This window comes from Hoplias malabaricus, chromosome X1 (assembly GCF_029633855.1).
Source record: "Hoplias malabaricus isolate fHopMal1 chromosome X1, fHopMal1.hap1, whole genome shotgun sequence".
In the NCBI taxonomy this organism is placed as follows: domain Eukaryota; kingdom Metazoa; phylum Chordata; class Actinopteri; order Characiformes; family Erythrinidae; genus Hoplias; species Hoplias malabaricus.
The window spans coordinates 15751190-15762979 of NC_089818.1; the positions used below are offsets into that span (position 1 = coordinate 15751190).

An 11790-nucleotide genomic window follows, 5' to 3' on the forward strand; every position below is an offset into this window, starting at 1 on the left:
ATTATAAAATTTACAGGGAAAACTGAACTGTGTGTTCTTTCTCAGTTGCGTTGTATTTTTTTTCAGCCGTTTTCGTACGAGCCCCGCCTCTCTTGCTCTGATTGGGTAGCAGCGTCCCAACTCCTGCGCTGTGATTGGCCAGCCGCACGTATCCTAGCGAGCATATGCAGACCAGCCCTGCCCCTATTATGCGAGGATTGGCCAATAGTTGCGTTATAAACCGTCGAGACGAGCCCAGAAAGGCGGGGCCTGTCAGAATGCGGGTGGGAAACCAAAATAATAACCACGCCCTTACGCTTAGTAGCGCTTAATGAAAAGTACCTCTCACGCCTATTTAGAGCGCCCGTTTCCAGAGGCCCCGCCCACCCTCAAACATCCAGATGAGAGTCCAACTAAAAGCTTCCATTCCAAGTTTTTCTTCGACATGAGTGGACCCTGCGGACAGCGGCTCATGGCTCAAAACCAGTAGGTCAGTTTTGGAGAATACTATTTGTATGAAATATTCCGTTTAACTTTGTTTCTTTCAAACTTCTTTGGACGAAACGTTTGGATACTCTGAAGTTTGTTTCGCTTTCACGGAGAGCAGCCCGTAAAGGTTTGTGTAAAGCTCTTATCTCCCTGAGGGGCTTATCTAGCGGTTATCTCCTTGTTGGAAAGACATATTGCGTTTTGTTTCCTATCTGTTTCACTCTGCGAGGGCTTTTTGTGGTAATTTGATGAGGATCCAATCCTTCAGTGGAGATCCTTCTCGGGTTTGTGGAATGTGCTCAGCTGTTTCTCTCATGGGACTTTTATTCCTGAATTATTAAAATAAATACGAATGATTGAAAAATAACATAAAAGAATGAAAGTTCTGAAAGTTAAAGCAACAGTGCAGTCTGCAGAGTTGGTTTTTCTTTTAAATGAAAATGTTATTTTGAAATATGTTTATATTTTATTGTACTTTAAATGTTTTCTATAAACTATTAACATTTTTTGTTTGATTTTTTTTGTGTTAAAAATCATGAGATATTTTAAAAAACAATATCTGGTGAATTCTTATTCAATATATGGATTTGGGTAAAATTCGTGCCCAACTTTATATTTTAAAGAATACACATTAAAATGTTCTATTGTGGGTCACTTTTCAGGTCACAAACTTCAAAGTTTTTCATGACTTTTGAGGACCTTTGGGAATGAAAAATGCTTGGGAGGTTTTATCAAGTTTTTTAACTAATATGCTTCTGTGCTCTGAATAAAATACAAACTCAAAAACCACCATTGATCATATATTTTTTTTAATTTTCAAATCCGCAGGGTGACTTACATGGTCTCTGTTTTTCCACGAACTGATATATCAAAGGGATCCTGGATGGACCTGGGGGACAACAGCTGGTCCATGGTGAAGCGTGAAGTGTCCAGTAGCCCGGGGTCTCCGGCTGAGCAGAGCTACTTACCTGGAGACAGGAGGGACCGGCACACATCTGGAGAACTGAGGTCATGTGGTCCGTCATCACTGGGTGCATCCAGGCGCCCTGAGGGCAGGCCGCTGCACTCTTACAGCCCCTTCGGTCATCCTGTTAATGTCCTGCCAGGCTCTGAGGAGGCTGCACTCTTCACGGACTTGGACCAGAGCAACAAGCTGATCATTTCAGGAGGGGGGCATAAGGGTGGGCTCATAGTGGACCCCAGCGACATGTACCAGACCCTGGCAACTGCGTACGACTCGCCCTCAGCCGGTTACGTGCACTCCAGCCCCAATTCTCCTGTCTATGTGCCCACTTCTCGGGTAGGGCCCATGATCCCAAGCCTTTCCTACCTGCAGCCGGGCGTGTCGTCTCAGCCTAGTCACGGGGTCACTGGTCACCCAGCCTGGACACAGCCCACTCCCGAGAGCCCATCTTACAGTTCTGGTAGTCCCCACACCTCCAGCCGCTTCCACTATTCCCCAAGCCCACCCATCAACAACGGCACATCACGGGACTCCAGCTACTCCAACCCACTGAATACTAATGGCCGTGACCAGTACCTGTCCAGGCCCATCAGCGGGTCTTATCCCAGTCCCTACCCGCCCTACGTGCCCCCACAGCTGCCCCAACTGACCCCAGCCTGGCCAACTGCCTCCTTCGACAACTCCATGCTCCACTCTCTCCAGACCAGAGCAGCGCCGCTTTCGATCAGACCTGGGCCTGGAGGTACACCTTTCCTAAACTTTATAGGGCACAGGGAAAGTTGTCTCCTGGTTAAGTGAAATGTTTTGTTGATTTTTCAAGTGAAAATCAGTACACATCTGCAACAGAGGACATACAAACATTTTAAAACACACATAGTCATTATTTGCTGAAGTCTAAACACTGGGGAAAAGGGCCAGAGACATCAGCCAAATCAGAAACAGCATATAATATAAAATATTGAGAAAATGTTACATGTAATTTTTGTTTTCACTAGAGGGTGTTCTCTCTTACACTCGTTTAGGAAATCAACCTGTCATTTTACCGGGAGTGTTCAAACTGCTGCAAACAACTTTAGACTTAAGCTTAAACTGAAGGCTTTGTTTGTTCCTGGGAGTGTTTTAGAATTTCTTAAAAATGTTTATTGGAAGATTTTCCTCATGTCAGAGATATTTCTACTGATTTTAGGGACAATCTTAAGTAAGAATCAATTTAACATTTAACATCAAACGAAGAGGGAGAAAATGGGGTTATTCAGATTAAACTGGATATCTGTTCAACCTTTTTAGGCCTTACATTTTTTGTGTTAAATACATTGAAATAACAAATACATTCAACTTAAGCCCTGGGCTATTAACCTTCGGCCCCAGTAGGACTCTTGGTTTTAATTGTTGTGCACATTATAATCTCCTCCTTTTGCTGTTCAAGTGTCAGTGAAAATGACTAGTGAAATGTCAAATTACAATCCAAAGTTAATTCTAAAGTGTTTTATACCATTAGCGGATGTTCACCAGGTTCATTTCCCAGTAAAATAGATTCTATTTAAGGTCCATTTCTTCTTTCAGGAATTTTTTTAAATTATGCATTAAAAAAGGTAATATATTACATATATACAGCATATATTAGTGAAATCAATATATAATACATGATAAGTAGCCTTTTTTATGGGATCAGTTGCTTGTTTACTGTTTCTGGCAAAAATGTTGCAGTGATTTTATTTTTTTTTTTTACATGTTTTTTATAGTTTATCATTCCCACATTCAACAAAAAATAGCCATATATAAGTGTGCTTTTTTAAATAATGAATTTAGTTATTTTTATTTAGAAAATCAGTAGAACATGTTCTTTTGCAAGAAACGCGCACGGACTGTTTTATTATGCGATTAATAATGTTATTATTAGCAACGTCTAATAACAATCTGATGCCGGTAAATAATGTAGAATAACATACTACTGTTTTATTACGATTGTTACCGTAATTAGGTCTATAATGAATCTATTAATACACTGTAATACCAGTCGAGGAAATGCTTAGCGTGATTGTGTGTGTGTTTGTTTGTTTGTGTTCGCTGTAGACCTGCTGGAGGACGTGCTGGAGGCGCGCGAGTGTGTGAACTGTGGCTCCGTGTCCACGCCGCTGTGGAGGCGCGATGGCACCGGTCACTTTCTTTGTAACGCGTGCGGACTCTACAGCAAGATGAACGGCCTCAGCCGCCCACTCATCAAGCCGCAGAAGCGCATGGTGAGCCTCAGCGCCGCGCTACACCCGCGCACACTCTCTCTATCTGATTCTCTCTGAGGACTGCGCAAAATGTGTGCGGGTTCTCCTCACACCACTCCTCGGGCTAACGGACAGGTTTATTGCGCAGGAGACGGCACGGACCATCACGAGCCTAATAGACCTCTCTGACACACATTATTACTTAGTGTGTATTATTTCTAACACACACACACATACACACACACACACACATTAATACATATAAATTTTTGTCATATTAATATTATTTGGGATTTTTTTCAGCAGTAGGTTGGTGGTAGAAGAAAAAATGTAGACTACAAACCTAGTTAAACTACGATGTCGTTAAATGTTACCAGAGTTAGCATTACATATTAAAACTGTTCTACTTTTATACCTTAAATAATTTTATTTTCAGCTACATTTTAGTGAAACCCATGACTCCAGATATTTGAACGTCATATGCGTACAAAGTGGGTCTTCTTTTCATTTAAAAATAAAGTTAAAAGCAAAGTTAAAAAATACATAAATGCAGAACCATTTTTAAAACCTATTTTTAGCTTTTACAAAACGAGAGTAATCCGTGTAGTTTCAGTATACTGAAGTAAAAAAGAAAGAACAGCTAATACAAATTCTAGGCACTAAAAAATGTATTTTCACGTATTATTCAGGTTGCTGAGCTGATAAAATGAAATAAAATAATAATAAAATAAGCAATACTGGATAATCTAAGGAAGATCTATTTTCTGAAGCGGAGTGAGATTTTAAACGAAGTGCTATCGCCAGCGTTCGCCATTTTCCCGCTGTTTAATCTCTTTCCTCGCTGAACTCCGACTCGCTAGGTCCTAAAGTTTGCTGCAGTATTCATGTTTAAAGACGTGCTTCTGTCAAAGACAGTAGTTTGATAGATTTATTACAATAATAAACTAAAATAACAAGGCATTTTTACTCCGTATTTTTATTTTTTATTTATTTATTTATTTTGCATTTCTGCCAGACTCCTGAAACAATAAGACTTATTATTTATCATTATTCACAGAATAAATACAATGCTACATGATATCATAGTAAGTGCCTTAAAATAATTTTTGTACTAATAATTTAAGCTTTAAAAAATTAATTAAAATACAAAATGCTGTTTCAGAATTTTAGGTTTTTTGTTAGAGACGCTTCCATGTGCCGTTGAAAGAACGAGTACATTATGTAAATGAGTTTGTGTTATATATTTATTTCTTTGCTAATTTTGTTTGTTTGTCAGGCCTCTTCCCGCCGCCTCGGTCTCTCCTGCGCAAACTGTCAGACCAGCACCACGACACTGTGGCGCAGAAATGCAGAGGGTGAACCGGTGTGTAACGCGTGTGGACTTTACACTAAACTACATGGGGTAAGTTGCAAGAATATGAAATGTTTAATTAAACCTGTTTACCATACCTTTTTAACTCACCTGTTCGACTCACAGGTTTATTGAATCCATTTATCTCAGAAACTATACACCTGAACCAGCTTACACTGTCAGAAAATGCGTTTTCCGTGTTCGTCCCTCAAGTTCAAAATAATATAAGTGCACAATCAAATTTAGAACAGTGGTCTCAGAGTCATAAACTCCTGCTTCACCTGATTTAAGTGGTAACCCTCCCTCTACAAGTGCATTTGGCTATTTAGTAGCTTATATACTCTGAGGGCATAGGGGGCTGTGAGGGGCTACTCCAGTTAGTGAAAGGGCATTTTTCACCCATGTTTATCTGAACAGGTGCCCAGACCTTTGGCCATGAAGAAAGAAGGGATTCAGACAAGGAAAAGGAAACCCAAAACCTTGAACAAAACAAAGGGATCATCAGGTTTGTTAAGATATAACTTTATTTAAGAAATGAACTATAGGCACATGTCTAAATATATAAAGCTAAGTAATACCCAGTCTAGTATATATTAATGTATTTATTTGTCTATTTATAATTACCCACAGGAAGCAGCTCTGTCCCCATGACTCCAACATCCTCCTCTTCATCCTCCTCCTCATCCTCCACTTCAGAGGAGAGCTCCAAGAACAGTCCTCCATCAGCGCAGGTGTCCGTGACCTCTGTAAGTTCACGTCTCTTAAAGAAACCTTAATCTCAAAAGCCTAAGGAGACTCTCTTTACGTACTTACCCTTTGTTTTTTAATGGAGTTATGAAATAACTAAAGTTTGGGAGACGAACCATGCCCAGACTCCTCCCCTTCACCATTACACACTATAAAACCACTCCTCTCCCCTATCCTTCTCGTGATGAACTTCGCACCCCTCCAACACCCCTAATCGCCCTTTTCCATCAATGACTTTGCCTGGCAAAGGGGGATCCGGCTTCAATCTTCACCAGTAGAAGCCACCCAGAACTCCCAGAGTTCCCCTTCCTTGCCCTGCTCACATCAGGAGTGGTCTGCATTTCGCAAACAGGTTTTAAAAAACACTTTTTAATACTGGCCATACAATTATTGACACACAATTCCTTATAAAATCATGTTCATTGGGATTTTTCCTCCTTCACTGTAGACTGTACTCTTCTGGAAGGCTTTACACTTAACTTCAAACATTGCTGTGAAAATGTGATAAACAGTGAGGTCATGTACCGGTTTTGGAGGAGTGAATTATAATTTTAGGTTTTCTATGGTGCTCTATCAGTCCAGAGAGTGCCGTTCTACAACTCCACAGCTAAGTTTACTCCTATCTGCACATGTGCTGTCAGGGAAAAATAATTTGTGTTGATCTCATATGCCCCATGTCATCTCCAGGACTTATATTATGTTCTTTTATTTTACACAGTTCTATATTGAAAACTTATTTCTCTCTGCTTCTGGAAAAGTAAATGTAGTTTACCTCTAAAACCACTGTTGTACCTTTAACAGTGTACCTCTACTGTACCTTTTTATTCTGAGTGTGTGCTCAATAATCTCTTTTATTTTTATGCATTTTCTATATAGATTTACTAAGATTTGCACACTAACCCGCTAAATTAATTAATTATAGGGCGTGTCTACACACATTTGGATATATACACTCTATACCTTATAATTCAGTGGCGATAATCATTGTTGATGTTTGTTTTCATTCTAGGTGAACTCCTCAGCCATGGTGGCTCAGATAGAAGTTCCAGGTACCACAGGCTCCTTAGTGAAGTACCCCGGGCAGGACGGGCTCTACACAAACGTGGGATTAACGTCCAGCGCTGATGTTGGGGCTTCTGTACGAGGGGACAGTTGGTGCCCCATGGCTTTAGCCTGACCCTTGCTTTTAACGGGATAAATCCCCACTTGCTGTAAACTGACTGTCCCAGCCGTTGTTCTGCAGTCGGCTGCTTCTGTCTGGAGCCATCCACCTGTCTTTGGTCCATGTTCACACCCTGAGCTTGTGCAAATGCTACTACTCCATTTTTTCAAGGAATATTCTTTCCAGATGATTCCACTGGAGACTATGAGTGCCAGCAGTTTAGGACCTTCCTGATGGAGATGGTGGTCTCAATGGAGTCCTCAAAAAATACCTGCCTTGGGTATTGAACCAAGCACACACTGCACTATGTGGAGTACATGGATCAAAACGTCACTGTGTACATATTCCTGCTGATGGATATCCCACCTGGAAAGAGAATTTGGATCGAGACGAGATGAACGGGAGAAAAATCCCAAACTTTTTGATCTGTTTCAAACTGGAATTGTTCCACAAACCTCCCTCCCCAAATGAAAAGAAATGTATTTATGATGCTTCTGTTATGTTTTGTCCAAAATAAAGGTAAATGTCAGATTTTAAGTCTCCCTTTACAAGCATAATTATCTTTTGTTTGCAGTGTGGCTATAAATCACTATTCCCCACACCCTTACACTAAGAAAGCTCTTATTGAATTGCGATGGTTGAATACAGGGTAAATGAAAGGAATAGCTTTTTTTTCTGCTTGATTTTTTTATTATGTCGCTCTGGATCAGTGTCAAAATCAAGAAACTCTGAACGTAAAGAAATGAATGGTACTACTCTGAAATGTTAAAAGGGAAAATTTCAGTAGGGTTCAATTATTTTAAAACAAACAAGAATAAACCGCAATTGCTAGTAAAACATGAATTATTAGAACAAACAGCACTCAGGATACATTTTCTGATGCAAAATCACTAGTTTTGTTACAATACACAACTGCAAAATAGTTTTGCTGCAATATATATTTTGTGTAACACATTACTACCTAAGGCATTGGTATATCAGTGCTAATGCTGATGAATATTTCATTTGATTTCTGTTATATTCTTCCAAATAAAAAACACAGTTCTGTGCTTTTCATTTATATATTGTTGTTGTCCAAAATATATTCAGTTTTAGCCATTTCTATTGTTCTTTTTGTCCTTTACATTTTGTGAGAATATCAAAATAATTTGACATACAGAAGTGGTATTAACTTGCGTTGAAAATACAGGATATTGTTTTTTTACAGTTTTATAATTTTTGCAGATTTTGGGCAGCAACAGTATACTGAAGGAAGGAGCTTTTGTGCTTTGTAGTTTGTACAGTGATTAAGTTACAGAAATACGTTATTCAGCAATGAAAGAGAGTTCTTTTATTTCTTAGCATTTTATCCACAGATGCTGTTAAAATAACTGATAGCCAGAATGGCACAATATACTCAGTCTTGTCTTGGCTTTCAAGACAAGCAATTAAAGTGTAGATGTATGTTTATCCCAGAATGATCCATTTAGACTAAGTAGAGTCTAGGGAGCGCTAGGACCTGTTAAAGTAATCTCTCTGAAGGGCTGTCCTTCATTCACTGTAGTGGGAAGATTTCCAAAGAGAAGAGACTCTTTCTAAGTTAATTCATTTTGTTCGAGGCTGGACACTGTGTGCATAACACAAGCGACATTCGACTACAATCCTTCTTCTTTTGCTTCTATGACCTTTAGAGTTATTTATTTCTTAAATGTGGTGTGTTTCTTAGAGGTGGTTTCTTATTTTATTTTGGATTTACTAATGTATTTGTATTTTTTGGTTGTATTTTTTTGGCTTAATTTTCCATTTCAAAAAGTTTGATTTGTCAATGTTGGTTCAGAATTAAGCCATAGAAGGTTTCGTTCTAAACATATTTCATGGTTGGGTCCCCGCCTAGGTGATTTGCAAGGGTAAAATGTTGATTGGTTGATGCCTTAAATTCCCCCAAACAACATGCCATTGTCACAACTGTAACTAAAATACATTTTGTACATTTTGAAAACTATAGAATCACAGCTATTTCCTGTGATTTTACAGATAATGTGTGTAGTGGAACATTAACTGTGTTCTGTTGCGTTGAACAGACGCAGAGCCAGTGGCTAGTATTCGTATTGAATAATCCTGTTCTAAAATCAAGCTATTTTATTTGACTGAAATGTTGTGAAATTTTTCCTCTAGTCCTCCAGATGCGTTCACACACACTGGACAATAAACAAGAGCAGTAAAGTACCTGACTGGGCTTTATTCTTATGTTTTTGTTGTTGATCGTCATGTCACTTTTGTAACAAATCCTTGTATCTTCAAAATGGTACCTTCACAACAGAATTCTAAAAACTTACACTGAAAAACATTTCCCCCAAGGGTCTTTCTTCACGAAATTTACAGTCAAGTAAAATGATGAGTGGCTTTTTAAAATAATGTGTGTGATAATCAAAAATAATTCTCATGATGTTAAATCTATACAAAATACTTACAAATACAAAATCTATCTTTTAATCCCAAGCCTATCACTTAATGTAAACTTAGAAGTTCAACAACACTAAAGAATCTACCAATGATAGTTTTTCATACGTCTTCACACATATTTGAAACATCAAATTGAATTTATTGCATCTATTATTTATTGTTTTTTTTTTTTTTTTACATTTTAATCAGTAGTACACAGGCTGCTGTAGCCTTTATTTTTCAGGAGAGTCTCCGCAGGTTAAATGTTGTTTTGCTGTGCTTTATGGCCTGGCTCTGATCTGAGGAGTTATGGCTTTGCGTGAACTTTGGCTTGTGAGTGCGCTGAACTTTGACCCTGGCTCACAGCTTGATTTATGACTAATTGACATCTTTACTGCAGTGGATCCGAGGGAGCTGTGATGTTACGTCTAGTGCCTGTTCTTTCACATTTTTAAGCAGAATCAGAATAACAACAGAGCTCATATGTATTTGAGGGATATGTAGAAACATCTCGAGAAATTCAGCAAATTGATCCCAAACAAAGATAGAGCAGATTGGGCGTAAATTATTTTTCAGTTTCTTATTGCTTTGTTGTTGTGATGTTCACAGTTGAATTTCTATAGATCTTTTTAATTGCAAGTTTAAACGGTTAGAATATAAAAGTTATTCAGAGATTTGATGTGAGTCAGAATTGTTCACAGTGGTGGTGAAGGGGACCAGACGTCTGAGGAGTTAAATGCCTTTTAAAAAGCTTCCTTACAGGAAGGGAATTTCCTGTACTTATTAAAAACAGACTAAAGTTTTGAAGAATTAGTTTTAAAAGAGTGTAGCTGTAAACTTTGGAGCTAAAACATATGTATATTTCACTTATTTTTTTTTAAATTTATCATTGTTTTACAATTTTATTTAATCAAAATACTCATGGATCGTTTTTAGATTGTAAGTAATGTGGTTATATTTGTGATATCACAAACCCTTGGTTCTTCATGTACTTTAAAAAAGAGTTAATAAGCTTCTATAGAAGGAACCTTTTCACTCTTTGTGTTCATTTCAATAACAGAATACCACACTGAACAACTGGTGGCATTCCACTTTAATCTGATATGCTTTACAGAATGTATTCCGTTCATTGCTCTGTACCCACAAAAGTGTCAGATTATACCAAGAAAATCAACTTCCACTGGAATAAAACCAAGGAAAACGTGCTTGCAACGAAAGACTTTAGTTTATGGCCTTGTTTGTTCAATTGCGACATAAGGCCAGGTCCAGACATGAGTTTAGAGCTGAGTACACACGCACTTACCACTGCCCTTTTGAACTGAGTTTGTCCCACTTGCTCTGGAGAGAAGTACCAGTCACAACAGTAACTGAGAGCTCAGAAAGACAGGCAATTAATAACAGCTTTGGCACAGTTCGCTCAGAGCTTATAACATCCCACTGCATTCCAGCAGCCTCTCTATGTCACAGCACCACTCTACAGCCAACCAGAGATTTATCCAGTAGCATTAGACCAGCCGCGCACACTGTATGACATATTACTGCCACGGTTTATAAGGTGTTGGGATCTGCGAAGGATTTGAGTTAAAAGTTTGCCCTGAAAAACATATTCACAGCCTCCAAAATCTACAAATTCACTTCTACTAACATACTTCATTTCTACACTTAAAAAATCAACAGTTTGGGGTTTCTTTACTGTGAGAGCTTCCTTTGGGATCATACTGATGAGTTTATACTGAATTTAAGATACATATGCGTCCACAGGAGCAGAAGCGCAGGGGTTAACTGGGGCAGATGGCTCGAATACATCAGCTTGTTTTTTATTAAAAAGTAAAAAAAGGCTTGAAAGCCAGGTGAAAGCATATTGCTGGCAGCAGCATGCACTTTTTTTATGCACTATAAATGATAACATTGCCAAGACTTGTTAAAGGCAATTCTGTCTATATATGCAGGCCACTTTATTGAATCCCACTTAATAAATAAATAAATAAATAAATAACTGTAGCATGGGAACATCGTTTAATTTTAAAATATTCCATTTGTTCACCTTTCTCCATACAGATAAAAATCCATACATCCACCTACCAGCACAGAACATTTCCCCCTTCCACAGTGTGGATTGTAAAGGGTCCTTGGGTGTCTAGAAAAGCGCTATATAAGTGTAATGATAGATAGATAGATAGATAGATAGATAGATAGATAGATAGAACAGCTTGGCTAATCAGGCTAATGTTTCAAGGTGAGGCACTGTTTTGAACAGCCAATCAGAACAGAGGTTATTTAGACGTCTCCCAGCTATAGGGTTAATGAAGACAACTATAAATGTAAGAGGAGCAAGATCCATTCAGATTTGCCAGACCATTATCAGGTCCACAATATTTATCAAACCAGAGTTATTAGATATTATAGAGTAATTTATACTTGTAGTTAAGTATAACTTTATGTAACATGTGACAGGGAT

At 38.4% G+C, this 11790-nt stretch overlaps 1 protein-coding gene across 4 annotated transcripts; it reads left to right on the plus strand.

The window, feature by feature from the left end:
- Positions 1-344: 344 nt before the first annotated feature.
- On the plus strand, positions 345-7594 carry LOC136675646 (GATA-binding factor 6-B-like). Of its 4 annotated transcripts, none has more exons than XM_066652312.1 (7): positions 345-469; positions 1297-2174; positions 3506-3672; positions 4928-5053; positions 5420-5507; positions 5633-5748; positions 6759-7594. In XM_066652312.1, exons 2-7 carry the CDS (start codon positions 1307-1309, stop codon positions 6924-6926), a joined length of 1533 nt encoding a protein of 510 aa, XP_066508409.1. In that variant the 5' UTR covers positions 345-469; positions 1297-1306; the 3' UTR covers positions 6927-7594. The 4 variants fall into 4 exon arrangements, with proteins under 4 accessions (XP_066508409.1, XP_066508412.1, XP_066508408.1 ...); XM_066652315.1 differs by having other exon boundaries at positions 356-469; positions 1343-2174; XM_066652311.1 differs by having other exon boundaries at positions 418-465.
- The last annotated feature ends 4196 nt before the right edge of the window (positions 7595-11790 follow it).